This window comes from Eptatretus burgeri, unplaced genomic scaffold (assembly GCF_056783735.1).
Source record: "Eptatretus burgeri isolate ZD-2024b unplaced genomic scaffold, Ebu_testis_v1 Ebu_testis_scaffold_914, whole genome shotgun sequence".
In the NCBI taxonomy this organism is placed as follows: domain Eukaryota; kingdom Metazoa; phylum Chordata; class Myxini; order Myxiniformes; family Myxinidae; genus Eptatretus; species Eptatretus burgeri.
This window is the reverse complement of record NW_028222863.1, coordinates 1,149-22,876: the sequence shown is the minus strand read 5'-3', so window position 1 is coordinate 22,876 and position 21,728 is coordinate 1,149. Positions and strand designations below refer to the sequence as shown.

Here is a 21,728-nt window from a genome sequence, read left to right as displayed (position 1 = left end):
ATAGCTGAACTTTTTGGTCCTCATACAACATGACCGATGACGTCATAATTTGTTTTTTCTCTGTTGACCAATTTATCCCTTGATGAACGTCCAAAAATTTCATCCTGATTGGATGTGGCGTTATATGTATGCAATTATGACGTCATAACGAAGGAACCTATGACATCATTAAAAAAAATCACCTACTACCCATGGGGAGTACTTCACAGGACGTGTGCTAAGTTTCAATTTTTTTTCCATGGAGCGGTTTTGGAGATGCAGAGCTCCAACGTTTCTCCTTTTTCCAACATGGCTTCCACACCACGTGTCTTATGACGTCATAATTATCATGAAAACATTCCACCTCAATCCCACAAGCGGCTCCAGAGAAAAGGGAATAACAAAAATTCAGACACGCACACACCTACGGGACCGATCACTCGACCCCGCATTTAGCTTCGCCAGCGCGGGCCAACAATGAAGTGACGTAGTATCAATGAAAAGGAAGAACAGGGAATTAAAGAATGAAGGGTAAAGTAATATGAATGTGAAACGCAGACACCAAAAAGAAGGAATGAAATAAAAAGATTGAATAAAAGCATTTGACCGAATGAGGGGCGAGGTTTGAACAACACGGGCGTGGTTTGAACGAGAGGGCGTGGTTTGAACGAGAGGGCGTGGTTTGAACAACACGGGCGTGGTTTGAACGAGAGGGCGTGGTTTGAACGACACGGGCGTGGTTTGAACGAGAGGGGCGTGGTTTGAACGAGAGGGGGCGTGGTTTAAACGAGAGGGGCGTGGTTTGAACGATAGGGCGTGGTTTGAACGAGAGGGGCGTGGTTTGAACGAGAGGGGCGTGACTTTCCCCGCTGGGTGGTGTTCTGAAAGGACATCGAACCTTGAATGTCGTGGGTCGAGGCTGAGGCCCCTCAGCGTTCTTGTGACGAACGAAGCTCGCGGCTCAGTTTCCCGCCAAACCGTGGTCTGGTCACGTTTTCTTTGCGAGTTTCGTGTTCCCTACCACACGGGGCGGGCAAGATGAGCTTCCCGTCTGCTCAGAGAAGCGACGTCTCGTTCATCCCTTCAAATCGTGACGAGCGTGCATGGTTGCTCACCCTGCTCGAGGAGGTGCATGGTTTTACTCACACCTCGTTACTCGGACGACCTGAGGTAATTAATTCTGTTTCCTCAGAAAAACCCCACGTGGAGCTTTAATCGTCTCGAGTCTCATTTAAAATGGTTCACACGTGGATTTTCCACCTGTTCGCGGTTCGAGTATTTGTTCTATGGTTACATAGTTTACCTGAGACAGACTGACGCCTCACCTGCAATGTCACGTGGTTATAAACGGGACGAAACGGGCTGGCAGGCCGAGAGGTGTGTACCCTCACCTGTAGCCTGGGTTCGAATCCTGTTCTGCCGTTAATAGTCGGTTGACATTAAAGACAACACAGCGTCCTTCGTGAATAATCGGCTCGTTATCGCCGGCACCGTGAACCAATTACAAATTCCTGTTCCAACCAACAGGGGGCACTGCATCAGCGGCACAGCTCACCATTTACAATTACCCCTCAGATTTACCCTTTAGAAGTGCCCTTTCTCTCGAGTAGCTGTCCAGGTGATGCAAGTTTGGTTATTACCTCCGCCACCCGAAGGTGAAGGACGACGTTTTCCTCCCCCCTCCTCCCCCCTCCCTCCCTCCCCCCTCTCTGTTTGTTGTGAAATGGAAGATTGTTCAAGGACATTGTTTAGTCGATTTTGTTATAATGTTTGTTTGTCGATCGCCTACAGGTCACAATTCGAAACCGATCATCACGAAACTTCACACAAAGTTGCAGAGGTCGTCTCAACTGAGAAGCCGATTGATTTTGAGGTCAACGGTCAAAGGTCATCTTGGGGTCGAATTTCTAAAATCGTCATTTTTTCATCCGATTGACTTGAAAGTTGAACTTGATTTGCATAGTCCGTCACTGAACTGGGAAAGCAACGAAAATTTTTTCTTTTTTAGGTCAAAAGGTCAACTTAAGGTCAAACTTCGAAAATCAATTTCAATCTGAAAAATCATCAATTTTCGTCCGATTGACCTGAACTTTGATTCCGATTGTCAATTTTAATCTTCATGAAATGGACAATTTGATGTATCCATGGCAACCTTGGGAGAGGGGGAGGGGGTGGGGTAGATTTGTAAGTATCGTGCTCTTCACACAGTCTTTTTCTTGTTATTCTGTTTGTGTGCAGGATATCTCAAAAAGTTGTGGACGGATCCGGACGAACTTTGGTGGATAGGTTGAGTGTGTAACAAAGACGAATTGATTCGACTTTTATGAAGATCCTGATCCGGACACGAGAATTATTTAATTTTCAAAGTGATTCTACACCATTGCGAGATGGGGGCCAAAAACGATATATTGTTGCGAATTTGGAAAACTATCACACACAACATCCAGGTTCCTATAGCTCAGTTATATCGGTATGTATGTGTTTTATAGATAGCTTCCTTCCCTTGTCTTATGGGTAAATCAATGTAAATGCGCTGTGATTTATTTTGGGAAAACCTCATCTTCAACAACAGCAACAAAATGACCGTTGGTTGTGGACATGCTGCAGAGGAGAAAACCCTCAGCTCCCGGCGTCCTCCTCGCGCTTACTAGGGGAAAGGTCGAGCCCCCACCCACCGATGCGCTGGACAGCGCGCCGAGGGGGGAGGGGTCGAGCCGCGCACGGAGCGAATAAAAGGGGAGCCAGTCGATCGGACGGCTCTCTCCTGTCGTGGTCGTTGTGGCCTGAGAGGTACATCTGGGACGTCTGGGACAACATTGTACTTCTGGTCTTGGAGCGCTCTTGTTCGTCGTCGAGGCCTTGGTTATCGTTTTGGCCGTCCTTCTCCTCCTCCTACCAGGATCGGGTCACCTTGAAGACCACACGAGGTGGAAAGGTCCCAGATAGACCCTGGTCTTCAGCCCGACTGTCCTCCGGGCTGGAGGTCCAATTAAAGACCATTTGGTCCGTTTCTTTGGGTGTGTGTGTGTGTTTGTGGCGCCGGTATAGTAAGTAGCAATTGTATAAGTGCTTTGCTGTACATTATTTGCCTTTCTATTATTCGGTTCAGCTCTGCCCTGACGTGCTTCCCTCATTCCCCACCTATTGCATTGTAAATAAACCCCGATTATTAAATGTTTCAGTTTGTTCGCGTCCCTTATTTCATTGACTGAGCATGTCGCGTGCTGGGGAAAATTAGCAAGGCCGTCGTGCCGCCGTAAGGGGACATCTGGACGGTTCTTGGCGATCAAACCGCTCGGGATCGCACACGGAACGAGCGCGCTAAGCGGCTCGTTTTCGGACGAGTTCCGTCGAGAGTGTGGAGACTCGGTAGATCGCCACGTGGTCTCTCGGTATTTTGAAGATTTGGTAAATAACCCTGTACCACGTAGTGGAAATATTGACGCTTCAGGGTCCAAAACAAAGGACCCGTATTCTCCGGAGTTTTCCGGAGAAGTACGATCTGAATTCCGGGCGATCGGTCGAGCCGACTTGCGGCTCCGTCTGGCGGTCGTGCCCGTGGCCGACGTCTCGCCCCCGCAACAATATCGCACAATATGTCAAAGATGTATTGGGCTGATATGTTCTCGTGGATCAGGCATAACGTGGCGGAGGTACGCGCTCCACCGAGTGCCCTTCGAGTTTCTGATTATTTTGTCTTAAAATTGTGGACGGGATCCCCTTCTCGGCACCAGGGTGCTTGTCTTGCAGGGATTCTCTCTTGTGGAAGTTTGTTGTGGTGGCGCAGCTCGACTCGTACCCCTGCCTTGTATTCCTCCCGGGTGGGTAGTGCCTTTTGCGAGTGAACGTGACCGCAGCACCCTTTGACCTTCGCGTGTCGCTTTCTCATTGGCGTGTGAAGGTCAAAGGGTGCTGCGGATCACAGGATGGGGAGAGGGATTAGAATGGATGGAGATTTTTAAGGGGTGATAATTACAAAAGGGGATCGAACCTGCTATTCACACACAATGCATTTCCCTGTCCCTGATACAAGTTGGAAGGGTAACCTAACGAAACAAAATGACGATGAACATATGTAAACTTGGAATCCCTGATGTGTTGAACGCAACTCCCCTGGGGTGGTCTTTCCAAAACCGCAATGATATTTACATTTGGGGACCCCAGTGATGAGGTGCTTATTTCAGGCAGTGCAGTGCAGCACCCAAACTGGATACAATGTCCATAACATGTGAATGTAAACATGAACTTTTCTCTTTTTTTACAAAATACCTGTTTGCATGTACCTGTGCAGTATTCACTTCCTTTTGCGCTTGAAAAATCAGGAAAACATTTATTTTAGGAATGTAAATGTGACGAAGATGAGGAATTCCACAACAAGGTGAACAAGCGCATCAACGATCCACCGGCACCTGGCTCACCTGGAAGGGGAAGCTCCTCACATGCCTTGTCACGTGACGTGGCCGCCTTGAGCGGTGAGATCCGTTGGTAATGATTGGTCATGTTGATGTTGTGCTTTTATCGTTGTTACCCCAAGCACACGGAGCGAAAAGCGGAGTGAAGCAATGGATTCACTTCTGTCTGTCTGTCTGTCCATCCGGGCATCGAAAACGTCAGTTTATGATCGACGAACAACTTGATTTCAATTGAATGTTATATTTTGAACACGAATCGGAAAACGAATCTTTAGTTGAACGGAGTTTGGATCTGAGTTTGTCCCGATCGCGCGCACGGAGAAGAGTGAGACAATTATTTTACTCGATCTGCCTGTCTGACAGTCAAACAAAATTGAAAATCATTCCAAACAGGAAACTTACTGTTTCTGAGGATGTTATAAAGGACACAAACAACAAGCACGAATAACTCATGTATCGTTTTACATCGGGTGACGTAAAAGACGCGAGCGGTAAACTTCCAAATTTGTTTTCTATGACTTTTAAAGTCTTTATTTCATTTCAATTTAATAACATACTCGAACACGATGCAGAATAAGATGTTCGATGAACTCTAGTTTATTACCCCCGGTTATGTTTTCACCCCTGTCTGTCTGTCTGTTTGTTTGTTTGTCTGCGAGTATGATATCTCAAAAAGTTATCGATGGATTCTGACGACAGATGGTGGACTGGTTGGGTGTGTGATCAGGACAATTTGATTCGATTTTGTTGAAGATCCGGATTCCGAGACAAGGAGAGGAGGGTATTGCATTTGGGTCCGTCGGTCTGTCTGTCTGTCAAGACACAAAAAGCCAGAACAAGATCATTCCTCCTCGTTTCTTGGACGTTGTTTCACAACAATGTCCAACTTGTCAGTAGCCTCAGCGTCACAGAATGTTTGTTTTGAGTGGGTAAACGTTCACTGGACATCTTATTTCACGCTTGTTCGCTCAAACAATTGCCTTGAATTGATTCACTCTTTGTTAAAGTTCATGGTCCTTCAACAGGAACATTTTTTACCTCGTTTTCTCTTGCCACAGCATCCTTGCCCTCCAGTTTTACTTTTTAAAATTTATTCTCCTTGATTTTTTTTGGAGCTGTTAATTAGTGATTGAAACATTAAATTTTTTGGATTGTGTCACAACCTTGTAATGTCATTTGTTTTGCAGCCATTTCCAGCCTGCATCCTGTTGAAGTTAACCAGGGTCCACCTCCATGTAACCAAACCCTCTTCCCAAATACAAGCACACCACCGGAAGTCTCGACGGAACATCTTGCATCGGCTTATTGGAATTGGGTCAACACTGGAATGGCTGACCCAGGTGTGACATCTCCAGCAGCTGAACAGATTGAGGCCCGTCTCTCAAACAGTTCTGCAGAGACTATTGCCGATCTAACAGAGCAGTTTGGCAGAATGTTCGGAAGTCCATGTGCCAGGATGAACTTGGGTCCGATGTTTGGTGAAGATCAAGATGGAAGTTCAGCTGAGATAGAGCAGCTCGGTACGAAGTTCGCAAGCATGTGTGCAATGAAGGGTCGTACTCATGCAGACTCGCGTTCCACGAACCTTACTGACTCTGACATGAGTGACTTCTGTTCTTGCTCCGAGGCCTTCGGAGACTTAATGGTAAGTTTTTCCCGACCCGTCCACCAGCGGTTTGCTTTGAGTCCTGTTGTTCTTTGTTTTTAAACTTATATTTTTGGGATATATTGTCGAGGCTCGTGGAAGAGCTATTCTTTAATGTTGATGACCACCTGTTTGGAACTTGTTCGGACATTCCAGTACAATGCAGGTTAATACGTGCTATCGACAGGTTTCCATCCTCGTTTTCTGCCCCCCATCTTTCTGTTCTTCATCCTCCTCGTCCACCCCGAAAAGTTCTTTCAATCTTCCGGATGTCTTTTGTGTTAATCCTTGTACCCAACTTCCCTTATAGTGGGGCAACTTTGCTAAACATAGCATAACAATTGTGCATTTTGTGAGGATAGCAGCAAATTTGGCACACTAGTAGCCCATCATATTATGAACAGATTTGGATATTGGGCCATCTCAAATTCAGCCGCTGATGGCTGTGGCAGCCATTTTCCACTGCCATCAAAAATTTTGAGATGGCCCAATATCCAAATCTGTTCATAATATGATAGGCTACTAGTGTGCCAAATTTGGTGCTTTCCTCACAAAATGCACAATTGTTATGCGAAGTTGCCCCACTACTCTTTGCACATCGTTGTTCATCATTCCTATTCCACGTATTCTGGATCCTACCTATCACCATCTTTCCACTTTGTCCACCTTCCTCCCTCTAATTGCTCTGAACCTCAACAAATGTGTTCTTTTTCTAATCCGGTCTGCACTCTACCGAGTGCCATTCTGGCTGTAGTTTTGTTTACACAAATTGGTTGTATTTCCTTGGATACGACGATGTATTTTCCTCACTTCCTGCAGCCTGGCCTACATGGGTCCTGTTCGTTGTACTTTCCGGCACGCCACTCTCCACTCACTGCCTCGAGCCATGACCCTTGGCCAAGGCAGATGCAAGCAGCTCGTACGAGTCAAGCAAGGGAGGGAGTCGAGTCATCTATATTTGATCAAGGAAGTTGTCCCAGAGGAGGTGAAAAGTATCCACTGGAGAGAATATGGTATCCACAACAACCATCACCACCACCGCTACCACAGCCAGCAGAGCCCAGCAGCATTGATAATCAGGAAGAACTACGCCAAGCCCCAATTTGTACGCATCGGTTTGGATCGTCAGTCTGTTCTACTCCCTGGGGAAGTGCTTGGACTTTTTGTTGTTGTTGTGATTAGACTTAAGAATGGGATCTTGAATTGTAATCTTGATTTATGAATGTGTTTGAATGTTGTGGAGAGAGTGTTGGTGTATGTGGAGAGAGTGTTTGTTCAGAGATGTGACCTTTTACCACCGATTAACAGTAATGAATGAAGCGATATGGAAATGGAGTGGCAAGCTCCAACGAATTATCCACACGAACCCTGTCTTCTCCACAAAAGTCTTCCTGGGTGGAATTATCTGGAGCATCACTGAGGGTATTTGCTTTTTCTACTGTCTCTCCTACTCCCTCGCCTTTATGCGTATAAAGATCTGGCATGACGGTGTCGGTGTGAACATCAGGACTGAATGTTGTTTATTATTCAACCAGCAAATACAACCCATCGCTTCGTTGACAGGGATATTAAGGGTGGGGGGAGAAAGAGGGAGGGGAGGGGAGGGAGAGAGAGAGAGGAAGGAGGAGAGAGGATGTAGGGAAAAGGAGGGAGGGGTGAGAAAGGGGAGGCAGGAAGCGAGGAAAAGGGAGGGGGGAGAGAGACAGAGGTGTGTGAGCAGAATGCTGAATTTTATAAGGTGGGGGGAGCGATGGGACAGAGAGTGAGAGAGAGAGTGTGAAGGGGGGGGGGGGTCGAGAAAGGTGAGCGGAGGAGGGTGGGGTTAGCAAGTGTAATGATATGAGTGATACCCGTGCACATGCACGGGATAGCAGTACAACATATCTGGAAGCAGACGACAGACCGTACACGGGGAATGAAAAAATACGCATTGTGCAAAATGCAAGTGGTACTATGGAACGCCAAGACTTCCCAAACATTGTCGGCATGTCTGCTCAGTGCCACAGCAATTTCCTAGGGATCGTGTGACGGCGAGCCGAGTTTTTAGTGTGCAAGCTTGGTATTATAATTGAGATGTTATGCTTTATGACCGAAAACACACACACAAACACACGAGCGTGGATACTTTGAAAAGTCGGATGATACCATTCCACCATCTGAATCTGATTTGAACATGCTGCAGTCCCTTCAACAGAGGGGGGGGGTGGTGGGAGAGCAGGAGGAGGGAGGAGGGGTGGGAGAGAGGCCAGGGTCGGAAAAAGGGAGAGGGTGAGATAGGGGTGAGAGAGGCAGAGGGGTGAGAGATGCAGAGGAGGGAGAGGGGTGAGAGAGGCGAGGGGGAAAGGGATTCCATTTTACATCCATCGGAGGGACAGCACACTCATTGATGAATCACCCTGCCTGTGAAGGACTGCGATGACAGTTTCTCGCTGGGTCGGGATTCGAACCCAGGCTAAACAGCTCAGAGTGAGCACGTGTACCTCTTGGCTTTCCTGACGTGATGTTGTGATTCATTACTTTATAACAACTGAAAATATTTTTTACTCGTGATCATATAATTTATTTTGCCTTCCTACCTCCGGTATCTAACTGCAGTATCGCCATTGATTGAAGGTTGAAGAACATGTGCCAAGTGACTTCACCAAGCAATCCACGAAACGGTTGAAGAAACTTAAAAAAAAACGAAATGTTTAATTTTTATTTCTTTTGTCTATGCCAAAGTGACGTGTCATATCATGGAAGATTGCACAAAAAGGGGAAACGAGGTGTAAAATAAAATTTCACATTTTCAGCGAGCCAGCCACCGCCTGTTACACCACAGAACACGCGGCCAACACACGCGAGTGGCCCCTGAACTTTGTTCAAATTAATCGATATCGTATTCAGTGACAGTGCGAATATTGTAGAGCACTCGTGGCTTAAGCACTCCAACATGGCTCAAACACTACAACGAAGGTTGATAAGAAACGGCTCGCTTGGCACGCATTTAGCAATGGAGACGACCGCAATGTCAAATATGTCCGAATTGGACAAATTAACACTTTTTTAGGAGTCGGAAATGCTGCTAAGTTCAATTCTGGAGCTTAAAATTTGTAATTCATCTTAGTTTTAGAGATTCTCGAGGTTATGGCATGTGCGGAAATGAAATAAAGCCACGAACGCGGACGTGTCCGGGTGTTTATATGCATTGCAATGTACCCAGCGATTTGTTGCTATGACGAACAGGCATTCGATAATATGAGTGAGAAAAGTGAAAAAAAAAACTTTATCGTTAAAAAATCGTTACGGCTTGTTCCAAGTCAGAGCGTGGTTGAGCAGGCCAAAAAACATGGCGGCTTCAGATTCCAGTGAGGTTACCCAGGAAACGCCGTCAGACCCCAGACAGCAAGGTGGCCGAGGATCGCCTGAGGAAGGATATAATTAAATAAGGCCGATAATTATCTTCAAAACGGGTGTTTTAATTAGCCCAAACACCCAATTTTCACTCTTGCACTTCCTTGGAGTTCCCTTTGTATGCATGCAAAGTTTCAGGCTGCTCGGCTTTATGGTTTTGGAGTTATGCAGGAGATACATGGATACACACACACACGCTGACATTTATAAGTGTAGATGTTTGACACGTGACTTGAAGGTTTGCTCATCAAATCGATGTACAGTAAGTTGATCAGGAAGCGTCCTTTTAATCTGATCACTTTTTGTTGTATTTTCTTCTGTTTAGCCAACTTGTTGGGTTCATTTAGGGCTTTTGGCAAAGTTTCGGTGGAGTGGCCGAGAAAGAGGAGCAAGTACAGATGGGGCAACCCCAAAGGTATGGTAACGGGAGCAAACCCACTGTAATGTATTGTGTACACTGTATGTAGGTGTGGTGGTGGGGAAATGTTTTTTACTTTGGGGATTATTTATTTATTTCATTCAACTGGGTCGAATGCACATGGAGCAGTTGGAACATAAATCACACAGCACACACACACACACACAACACACACACACACACACACACACACACACACACACACACACACACAGCACACACACACACACACAACACACGCTCAGAAAGGTCGCTGAAATCAAGAAAATGATCAAATACAGCACCAGGATCTCAAACATCGGGGCAATACCCCTGGGTGCTCCCCCCCCATGAGGACGGACGACACGCCATCCCATCAGCTCCCCAGATCTACAAACAGCTAAAAATGAGGAAAAACGGAGCGAAGCATTTGTTTCACTTCTGTCTGTCTGTCTGTCCGTCCTTCTGTCTACAAACATCGGTTTGTGATCAAGGAACAATTAACTTGATTTCAATTGGGATGTCATATTTTGAACATGAATCGGAAAACTCACCTGTTGTTTAAGAGTAATGTAGCTCTGAATTCGTCCCGATCGCACGTGCGATAAAAGGAGTGAGATAAACAAAATTTTTTTACAGCAAGACAAAACTGAAAATCATTTCAAACAGGAAACTTACTGATTTTAAATATGTCAGAGAAGACACACACAACAGGTACGAAGAACTAACGTAAGGTGTTCAATAAAGTGGTGTAAAAGGCGATGCATCAACGGCGGTAAACGTCTGAATTTTTTATTTCTATAACTATTAAAATCTTTATTTTATTTCAATTTAATGAGATACTTGAACACTGCAGAACACAAATCGACTTGTCAGCACTTTCAAAACCCTTCCGTTTCGTAGTACAGTGCCGTACTCGGACAAAATATTTTACGTCATCAGGAACAATCAAATTTGCCCATTGTCGACCCTGCGCATGTCCTTGTTTCTTAAGACAGTGTTCCCGGGGTAACGTGTTCCCTGAACTCTAGTTTTTATTGTTTTGAGGATCCCAAAGGAGTCAGAACATAGAACCGAATCGGGCATAACAGAACAAAAAGAACAGGAGAGAGAAGGGGTGGGAGAACACAGCAACGACGGGGTTAATGGAGGGAGGCTTTGAGAAGTAGGAAAAGTATGGAATGAGGAGGGTTCTGGGAGGACACATTGAGTGAACAAGATGGATAAAGAAGCAAACTCTCAATGACAGGAGTGGAAGGAAAAACTTGACACCCGAAGAGGTGGACTTGGGGAGTGTTCATGAAGGTCGTTCAGATCATGGTGGTGGATGTGCTGTGATGGACACAGAAGCAAACTCTAAGGAAGGAAGGAAAGAGTTTGGCTTGAGGCTGGTTGTTTTGGGGAGAGGCATTAGCTGGGGTAGAAAACATCATAGTTTTGGATTGGGGGACGTTCTGAGATGGTGGTGAACAGCGAGCTGTCTTCCAGACCTGGCGGGAAAAATGGGATTGAAGAGAATGTGGAAGTTGGTTCCACAGTCAAGAAAAAAAAGGAACGAAAGAGTGGAGGTGAGCAGTGACCGGAGACAGGTTTTTAATTTTTTGGAGGGGGATGATGGTGGACCATGTGAGCCCTGCAGAAACCTGCGAATGGAGGCGAAGGATGGAAAGAGTGGATGGTGCAAGACCAGAAAGGCGGTGGGAGAAGACAGAGAGACCACCGACCTGTCTGCAATGTCAAAGTGATCGACCCATTGACTGCAATGAGCGCAGGAGATTCCAATGATCTTGAAGGCCTTGGTTTCCATGTCGTCCAGCAAAGCAAGGTGTGAGGCAGGGGAGCCAGTCCAGAAGAGAGAGCAGTGGTCTCTCTGGAAGAAAGCCTTGTATGTGGATGGGAGTTCAGGTGTGCCAAGGAAGGACTTTGTACGACGGAGGATGTCCAGTCGGCGGCTGGCTTTGGAGGCCAACTTTGAAATGTGGTTTGCCTCAGAAAGATCATGGCAGATAGACCCAGGAGAGTGAATGACTGAAGTCATTGGTCACGTGATTCGACAGCCATATTTTTTAAACCTTCAAAAATCTTCATCTCTGAAACGGCTGAACCGGTCATCACTGCCAGCAATTGTAATTATGTCTCTTATTAATTACATAACACACCAGCACACAAACTACACCACACCAAACTACACAACACACCACACAAAACAAGTCATTCCTGGTGAGAGATTGCTCTTTTTCTTGTTGGGAATGTATAAAGTTAATAACCGTGTGTATCATGGAGATAGTTAAGTGGTGTGTGTTGTGCCGATGTTGGTAGTGGAGAAAGTGGTGTGTAACAATCCTCTATGACGTGTGCCGTGTGCAGGATACGTGTATTTGCTGTTCGAGTCGGAAGCGGGTGTACGAGCATTGCTACGAGCTTGTGAACGTTTTGATGAGGATGATCACCATGCATTGTATTTATACATGATGTCCATGGAGTCCCACAATCATGAGTCTTCCCATGTGGTACATGTACATTTATTAATATCGATACCCATTTCCCTCTCGGCTACACAGACAGACAGGGGTGAAAACATCACCTCCTTCCACCTTGAGTGGCGCAGGTAATAATCACAAAGTTTCAAAGGATTCCCAAGCGAAATATGGTTTGCTGACCCAATTGGGATAATGATAGGGGATACGAGTATGCCTTAACCGTTGTTGATTGAAGGTCGAGATGTGCGGGGCTTGTTCCGTTGAAAAAATTGAAAAAGGTATTACTCTGATCATCAACCTGATATTTAATAAAAACAAAAGGAAGCCGAATAAGTCATGGACCGGTGAGGGAACTGAATACCAAACCAGGTAGAACAGAACATTTAAAATTTCTCTTGAATATATCAGCATGACGTCATATGCAGCACTTTTAGTGAAGGAACAGCAGTCGTCATTGAGCTCTTCGATCACACTTTGAAAGATGGGTTTTATCAACGTTTGCTTTGATATACAATTTGATGGAGTGATGGTTTGGGTTATTCTTCACGTCCTCCTCCTCTTCACTCTTGTCTTCCCTTCATCCTTGCACAGGTAGAGGTGATCCCCTGGGTCGTGGCAGACTCGAGCATCGTTTTGAATCATAGGGTGTGCTTGGAGACTGGACTGAACGTGTTTGTGGGGGCACTGCATGGCTTGATAACAGCAAAGGGACTCGCCGATGTTCTCAACGACCTCTTCGAGGGAGTCGTTTACGTGGGCATCGACACTGACATACACCGATACCCAATGGGTGCGTGCACACCTGAGCTGTTTTACCTGTACGGAGCTGGAGTGGAGCTAAGAATGGGTGCTGGGAGCAAACCCTCGGGTTAACCGGGTCTGCTCCCTCGTTTATTCCAGGGAAACTGTTCGAGCCTTGAAATTTCCCCACTGGAAGAGGATACTCCATAACGACTGCAGGTGATGCATAGGTGGAGTTCAAATCCAGAGAAAGGATGCAGTTTTGCATAATTTGGGTTCGAAGTTTCTGGAAACCAACGTCGTCTAAGCGATAAAATAAAAACGATTGTCACCCCATCTGTTGGTCCGATGAAGGGTTAACAGTCGAAATGTCAGCTTCTTCCTTCCCCTGCCGATTGAAATGCTCATATGAACCTTGTGTTGATTCAATCACATGATCGACAAGATCTGACTATGTCTCTCAAGGAACACACTTGTAAAAGGTAAGACTGCTAATGCGAACGGAAGAGTGTAAGGGGGTTGTGTAATGCACTTGGGAATATATTTTTTCTCCCGCGTATGTAATATATAGATCATTCAATCCGTGTGGAGAGGAGTGATCATGTTTTTTACTCTGTCCGTTTGGCAGTCAGATTTGAAAATTATTCCAAACAGGAAACTTATTGTTTTTAAGGACGTTATAAAGGACACAAACAACGGGTACAAAGAACTCATGCAACCACGTTAAATCAGGTGGTGTAAAAGGCGGTGCATCAATGGCGGTAAAGTTCCGGAATTATTTTTTTTCGACACCATTAAAATATTTCTTTCATTTCATTTGAACTCTCAGCTTGAACAAGAGAACGCAAACCGACTTTTTGGCACTCAGCAGCACTTGGACAAAATGTTACGGAATTCTGCATCATCATGGCCAATCTACTTACCGCTCCCAGATCCCGCCCGAGTCCTTTCTTCTCAAGATTGCACCTGATGATGTGTTCTGCAAACTCTCTCGTTCCTCTTGAAGTTTTGTTGTGTTGCAGGGTCGGCTCGCGTGATGTTTGGAAACCGCGCGAGTTGCATGAAGGCAGTTGCTGCTGAATTTGTCGACATTCGAACTCCAAAGTTCAGAAGAAAGGTTTGTCTGTTGAAAGTTCCGTTTCGGTTTGGAATGGACATTGAGCTCAAAGCAATGTTGATTGGAATTGATTCGTGGTTGTTGTTCATTTTCTAAACACAGGACAGGTACAGTAAAAAATTTTTTTACCTGTCGTTCTGCACTCGAGGAGAAACCACAGTGCATCAATACCACACAAAACTTCACAAACACCACAGGCAATAACTCCTGGCGAGGGTCTGCAATCTCTGATTGCTCTTTTTCTTGTTGTAGTCTTGTCTTGGTGGTGGACTGTTTGTTGTTGCCAGTTGTGGTTTCTCCTCGAGTGCTGGACTTTTTCTCAGCTCCACGTGATCCTTTACAAAACGTGTTCCCCGCACCCCGTCCATTTTCTCCAATCGTTGTTGTCCGTTCGCACGACTGTTCATCCTATCGTGAATCTGTTCCCATCTTGTATCGATCTGCAGTCATGTTCGTCTCGGGTTACCTGTTTTCCGACTCCTGGCGCCCATCGCACGACTCACGACCACTACCTGTACGTTTTAGCTCGGGTCTTGTACCCACGTAGTGCTTTGACTTTTCAGGATCACGATCAAGGGGACACTTCCCTTCGGTCCAATTGTTGTCACATTTCCCTTTCTACATTCCCTCCCATCTCTTCCCATCATTATTTATTTTTAAACTCCAGTGAAATGTCCAAATCCCTGATTTTGTGAAATGAATCTCACTCGTTACCGTTTCCTCGTCTGTTCACACACGTCACCGGTTTCCCTTCACCAATTTGCATTTCTAATTGTTTTTTTAACATCCTTGTGGTCACAGATCCAGATCGACCCGCATGTGGAAAATGGGTCCTTGTGCCAGTCCTGCTTCCTCCAGCCTGGAAGCTCATTCTGTCGAGAAACGGTAACGCTCGTTCACTCTCCACGTGTAGCGTGTCCAGAGTGGAGTTTCATTTTGTGGATTCATCTTTTGGGGTTTTTTGGGGATTTTCCTCACCGAGTTATAGAAATGGTGTTCGAGTACGTGCAAACCACATTGCTTCTTACATGTAATCAAGAGGGCAAAGCGTGACCTTTGAACTTCAAAATATCGCAAACCATCCCGGTTTACCTTTGGTGTACGGACTGGTCCATTTGGTTGAATTGGGTCCTTTGTTCACGTCTTGTTGTTCCATTTGAAGGTGGAGCAGGGAGACCGTTAAAAGCCAACGGTTTCATCCAAAGACGATTTCAAAATTGGGGATAGGGATGCGGAGGAGGCCTCACACTGTTTGCCGGTATTTTACCTGGGGGTAAGGGTGATAGAAAGGTGGTGGTAGTTGGAGGTACAGGGGTATTTTATCGAGATGTGTGACCAGGAAGGGACTCCACGTGCACACGACAGGAGCAGCCTCTCGTTTGTGTGAATTTCATTGTGACGTCACGATGTCGATGGAAAAGGTGTTTTTTATTTTTCTGATCATGCATCTTCCTCCCAGCACAAGATACAATGTCGGTCTTGTTTCCACCTTCCCTGATCACTTCCGGTTACAGGAATGCTTCCAGTACTACTGCAAATCCTGCTGGCGTGCACAACATGCCGTTGAGGACAGGTGTTTCCATCGCCAAGTGATGCGCTAGTAGAAAGAACACCTGCATATCTGCATCACCTGGTCTCAGATCCCCACCCTGTAATTCCTCATGACACTACGTCTTCTTCTTCTTCAACCGAAAACCATCCCCCTTTCTTTTTGCTCCCTCACATTTTTGCATCTTTATTTTTCTGAACAACATTGTGACGGAGGATTGAACGAAAAGTATTTTTATTGATTGTTCCAATTTTTATTGCACTAATTGTTTTATTTATATTTTTTATTATTATTTTAAAATTGAGTTGCCATTTTCGAGTGAATGTGGTTCGTTCTCTTACTCATTCTAGTTGTTGTTGTTGTGCTCCATCAGTGATTGGATCTCGCAGGGTCACGTGATGTTTCAAAATTATTTTTGTGGGATTGGGCAAAGGATTGTTGTTCCCGACCAGGATCCAGGAATGAAGTGAGAGAGGAAGTGTGCACGGATTTATTTAATTATTTTCCGTTTTGTCGAGTTCGGCTGGGGAGTGTTTGTGAATGGTGGTCGAGAGGGTAGGTGTTTGAGGGGAGTGTTTGTGAATGGTGGTCGAGAGGGTAGCTGTAGGAGGGGAGTGTTTGTGAATGGTGTTAGCCGATACAGAGCTGTCAGTTGCCTATACACCGCCCAAATAAAAGTATGCGTCAGAAGAACGTGTTTCATGCTTGGACCAAGATCGCCAATATGGTGGGATCGCCCAAAGAAAAGATGGATGATTTGGATGGGGGAAGATTTGAGATGGTGGTGAACACCTGTTTTGAAGACCTGGAGGGAAGAGTGGGATTGAAGAGAGTGTGGGAGTTTATTCCAAAGGTGGGGAAAAGAGGAATGGAAGAGTGAAGGTGAGCAGTGGTTCGTGATTTTGGTAGTTTTACCAGAAGGGGGTTGCTGGCAAACCTTGAGCGCCCTGCAGAAATATGGGGGCGGGGGGACAAAACCGGTGAGGAGAGGGTAGACGACAGAAAGAGACGAGTTTGAGACTGAATGGTGTATTAACATTTTTGCAAGTACTACAAAAAATATCTTGCTTTCGACGTTAAGGAAAGGTCTTGGTCGAAATTGGTTGAGATGCTTCCACTGGTATTCTTTAGGAATGTACATTCCCTCTGCAGTTTGCCATTCATGATGTATGAGCTTCTTCCTCCAAGCAGCTCTTATGAGCCGGTGAAGTTGGGATAATATGGCCGGACACGGCTGATATATCAGACAAGAGACACCATTCGGTCCTGGGACAGGCTTGTTACGAGCTTTCTTCACAATTTGCTGCAGTCCATGCATGGTTAGAGGTGACACTTCATATTGGGTTGTTGGTTTCTTGGCCCATTCTATACCACATATATTTGGAAATTCCTCACTCCTGAAATTATCTGAATACATACTCACAAGGTGCTATTCCAGTGCTATCACGTGCTGCCGAGTGTTGGCCATGCAGCATGAGGTGCACGCTCTCGAGTGTCCTCTTTTTCTGAGTGTCCCTCCTGAGAGTGTCCCCTTTTTCTGAGTGTCCCTCCCGAGAGTGTCCTCTTTTTCTGAGTGTTCCTCTCCATGGTGACCTCCTTTTTGGAGTGTCCCTTTCCATGGTGTCCCCTTTTTCTGAGTGTCCCTTCTGTGCCTAGATCTACTGTAATGTATATACCCCGAAGAGGAGAACAACACGACTCTTCCTTCCTCTCCAGTTGGGAGTGGGTGTTTCCTCATCGCAAAGATTAACAAATAAATGAACGATCAAACATGATAAATCATCCACAACGGGTACGCATTGAATAGAACAACAAATTATCCACAACAACTTCCCAATATCTACATATTACAATTTACATACACAAACAATGGTGGAGTTTTGATCTCTTTTCACATTCATCTCCTGCCGTGCCACCCAATCCCTTTCTGTCAGACTCCTCCATGTTTGTAGATGAGTTTAAAAGATGGATTAACAGTTCCTGCGGCAGGTGAGTGGTGCACGTGAGTGTTATCACATTCAAAGTCCTTGGTTCAAATCCCGTATAATGCATGAATTAATATGTGAAATGAATAGTTGATGGTGTTTGATGAAATGGTTGTTTGGATATATGAAATACCTTTGTGTGGATTTGTTGGCTGTTGCATATCAGATTGTGGAATGTTCACCTTCTGAAAACAGGCAGCCATAAAGTAATCTCAAGGGACGTGACATCCCAATCCATCCTCTCAACCGTGTGCCTCTTCAGGCCCTGACCTGCAAAGAGTGATGTTGTTGTGATCCCAAACAACCAATGTTTGTTTTATTTGTTAAAAACTAAAATGTAAATGTTGAATGTTTCACTGAACAAGTGAAATGATATCCCTCATATTTACAAAATTTATAACCCCTTAATTAATTTACATTTTAATCTTCACTATAATGGAGCTCAGTGTTTGTTATCTCCTCCGAGACGAAGCGTCAATGGTCCACGAAACGCAGCGATATTGTACTTGGTCTCGATGACTGTGGATGGCGATTGTAATAATCATGATAATGATTTCACTGACAGGTATCTCACCTTTACTGTGTGAGTCAGGTTGTTTCGTGCATATTGCCTTCGTCGTTTGACGTGGACATACGGACAGGGCTGAGCTGTGACCTGACACAATGACGTAATAAGGGTTATTACGTCATTGTGTCATGTCACATATCACAAGATGGGGCATTGAATTCTGAACATTTTGGCAATAGTTGCATGCAGATTGGATACAAATTGACCGCGCTATGGTAAAAAGACGATTTTGACCTTTTCATGACCTTGACCTTTGACCCGATCGCTCCCAAAATCTAATCAAATGATCCTCGGATAATAACCAATCATCCCACCAAATTTGCTGCGATTCAGTTCAATACTTTTGGAGTTATGCGAATAACAAACAAACAAACAAACAAACGCACATATTCACAAATAAACAAATAAATACACAGCGATCAAAACATAACCTTCGCAACAAAGTTTGCGAAGGTAATTAGAAAACTGTTCCTCTTTCAATGGAGAAAAAAAAAAAAACCACAAAAGCTTTCAACTGCAGAGTCACCTTGCTGTACAAATTACATTCGATGTGATCATGAATGATCGACATCATTTCATGTGAAACTCTCATTTTCTTGATCCCAAATATACCGCTTTCTCCTCATTCAACAACAAAAACTTGAAAGCATTGTGTCCATGTTTCTGTCCGGCCGTTTACCTCAATATCCTTACAATGGGATGTCCCAAGCCGTCACACTAACCACTAAGCCAACACCAGGCTGAACTTGGTTGTTGTGATCACCACATGGCAAGAAGCTTCAAGAGCACAAAAACTTTTCACCACGCCCCCTGGGGCAGGATCAACAACCACAAAATCAAATTATTAACACGTTTTAATGAAGCTTTGTACATGCAATCAACATTGGGGGGACGCATGAAATATGCAACAAATTTTGGGGGATTTGATCCCCGGTTCGTGCCTCAGGATGGGAACTTTGAGTCAAAGAGGTCGAAATGGGAAAAAATTTAAATCAAAATTTGATATTGGATCTTTCCTGATGGAACTTTTTGACAACTTTCAACTTTGCTCGAGGTGGGGAAGCGTGGAGATTTGAGATGGTTTCCTGGTTTCCTCACTCTGGTTTCCTTTATTTTTGCAGCAATTAAGGTTCAAAAGGGATCTTGTGGAAGCAATGCCTGGAGCTCATTGTGATGAATCATAACCTCACAAAGACTGTATTCATATTTATGTGACGAAGAAACAAAATATCAACAAATCAGGTGAACTCATCCCAAGGTGGAAGTGAATCAGTTTGTCTTCACAATCGTACAGGACTATCGTTTGACTGCAAAACACCTCTGCGGTGGCACAAAGAGGTACACATACCTCTAAACAGTCTCCGAGGTTGAGATGCCTCAAATCCGTGCACTTGGAAGTGATCGACAGGAGACTCTCCGTCTGAAACAAGATAGGAGTATGATGTCATCCTTTAACACCGGTAAAAGAATCCCCTTCCCATCCACGGAGCAGAACGAGACAGAAAGACTCTCTTCGCTAGCTGATTCCAGAATTAAAGCGTTTTATGGAGTTTAAAGATCTAAGAACCAGTCTGAGGATCTAAAAACCATTGTGGAACCGTGCCAGCAGGGGGTAATGCATCATGGAGGTGACTTTAGCTTGGTAATCTACTTTGCAATCTTATGGAGATTCAAAAAAAATCTCACAGGCAAGAGACCATGGAGATGACAGAAGGGCACTACCAAGGCCACATAGATCTTGCCTGGTTCAGTGGGAAATCTCACAGGCAGGAGACCATGGAGATGACAGAAGGGCACTAACAAGGCCACATAGATCTTGCCTGGTTCAATGGGCTATGCAAGGAAAGTAAACGGGAAATGTATGACTTTCCAGCTTTAAATGTTCCTAGTATTTAATTTTGGTTTCACATTTATCATCGTGTCTGGTTTGACTTTCAAATAACTTGGCTGGGGGGGGGGGGCAATCAAACCACCTCGCGTCTCAATTTAACATTGCCATAAAACTCAAGATTGACTTGCAATGACTTTATAAACAACAAAACTGCATGAGAGTAAAACGAACATAAACTACGTAAGGAGCTTACATCGATCTGCGTTCGGTACAGGACGAGGCGTTGCAGCTTCTGCAAGGACGAGAGCTGCTTGAATTCCCCGGGTGGTATTTGGTCACATGACGACAGGTCCAGGTCACGAAGGTTTGGGCAGAGCTTGGTTACAGATTCCAAGGACTCGTTTGTGATCCAACGGCAGTTTGCCAGCTCCAGGTGCAGTCGGTGTTCAGACCACTCACCAAGGAAACTGAAAAAGCAGGAAGACGTTGGGACAGTGTTTTAAACAAAGATTGACAAGACGAACTGAGAAACCAAGTCACATCAACCCACGTTTGGGACTGTGGTGGAAAATCTCTTTTAAAATATCAACTCTGTGATTTTTTTTTTAGTTTGGCTGTGGCTCAATGAAGCCTCATGATTGATTTAAACTTCGCAAATAAGGGATTTTATCCCATATTATAAATATATCGGCGAAAACTGAGATGATAGACAACGACTGAGTGAAAAGTTCATCAGAAACATGATTAGTACATTCGTCTATGAGTGTGTGTCTGTGATTTGGTATAAATTATTTCTAAGTATGTGTATTAATTGATATGATTAAAGCTTGTGTAATTACAAATATTATTGTGGGCCGGGTACATCTGGACAGCATCTTGACAAAGAAAGTGGTATCGGCTGTGTCGTTTGTTACCCCAGACCGTCTGCCGCCAACTGAAGCGGCAACTAAGCACCATTCACTCCGCACGTATTTCCAGATCATGACATGGATGGGAGAAGAGGCAGATTTGGAAGCAACAGACTGGGGGTGGAAAACAGAGGAGAATCAGTTCATCCCATGAAATGAATGCCGCACCAGACTCTTTGCTTAAGGTAGTTCACTGCAACTGCACTACCGGGTGCAGTACTCAACGTTGCACATGCAGAACCTACGGTCTACCATGCACATCAGCTTGTGGACAGTGCCAAGTGCAGTCATGTAGCAACCCTTTCAATCAAATGTTGGGGGATGAGAATGAGAATGATGACAATGACAATGCTGAGATGATCCAGGGCGACAATGGGCGTGGCTTATGGTAAGGCTGTGTGGCATACATTCAGATTTCTTTTGGATTGATGACGTCCCATCTATGTAATTACAGGAAAGGGACAGCTTAACTCGTTCAAGGAGTTAAATGATAGCATCACATGTCATTACATATTATAAAACAACAGATTTTCTATGGCATACTCATTTAGCTTTTAACTATGACGTCATATTCGTCATAGTTACGTCATAGGCGGATGGAACTATGTTTATTTGATTTAGAAACCCCATGTTCCTATCTGTTGCCAATCCATTTATGGGGTCTAAAATCAACCATAAAAAAGTTTATAGTACATTGACATTTTCATTGGCGGCCATCTTGAA

General features: G+C 44.8%; 1 protein-coding gene and 1 long non-coding RNA gene across 5 annotated transcripts; one reads left to right on the top strand and one right to left on the bottom strand.

The window, feature by feature from the left end:
* The first annotated feature begins 812 nt into the window (after positions 1–812).
* LOC147007000 (cytoplasmic polyadenylation element-binding protein 1-like) lies at positions 813–16,354 on the top strand. Of its 4 annotated transcripts, none has more exons than XM_085867664.1 (11): positions 814–1,149; positions 4,319–4,460; positions 5,579–6,036; positions 6,856–7,141; positions 7,345–7,458; positions 9,755–9,844; positions 12,194–12,336; positions 12,898–13,096; positions 14,070–14,164; positions 14,966–15,049; positions 15,679–16,354. In XM_085867664.1, exons 1-11 carry the CDS (start codon positions 883–885, stop codon positions 15,763–15,765), a joined length of 1,965 nt encoding a protein of 654 aa, XP_085723790.1. In that variant the 5' UTR covers positions 814–882; the 3' UTR covers positions 15,766–16,354. The 4 variants fall into 4 exon arrangements, with proteins under 4 accessions (XP_085723792.1, XP_085723790.1, XP_085723793.1 ...); XM_085867665.1 differs by having other exon boundaries at positions 816–1,149; positions 4,319–4,451; XM_085867666.1 differs by lacking the exon at positions 9,755–9,844 and having other exon boundaries at positions 813–1,149.
* On the bottom strand, positions 16,348–20,833 carry LOC147006999 (uncharacterized). Its single transcript, XR_015054485.1, has 5 exons — positions 20,351–20,833; positions 19,615–19,686; positions 18,946–19,076; positions 17,832–17,968; positions 16,348–17,693 (listed from the first exon to the last, which is right to left on the bottom strand). It is a non-coding gene; the product is annotated as an uncharacterized LOC147006999 (long non-coding RNA).
* Positions 20,834–21,728: the final 895 nt, after the last annotated feature.

Bases quoted from the DNA above. Each gene is read 5' to 3' on its own strand.
- LOC147007000 (XM_085867664.1), top strand. From the start codon at position 883: ATGTCGTGGGTCGAGGCTGAGGCCCCTCAGCGTTCTTGTGACGAACGA. The intron at 14,165-14,965 runs GTTTGTCTGTTG...TTGTGGTCACAG, and splicing joins CTCCAAAGTTCAGAAGAAAG to ATCCAGATCGACCCGCATGT. The intron at 15,050-15,678 runs GTAACGCTCGTT...TTCCGGTTACAG, and splicing joins GCTCATTCTGTCGAGAAACG to GAATGCTTCCAGTACTACTG.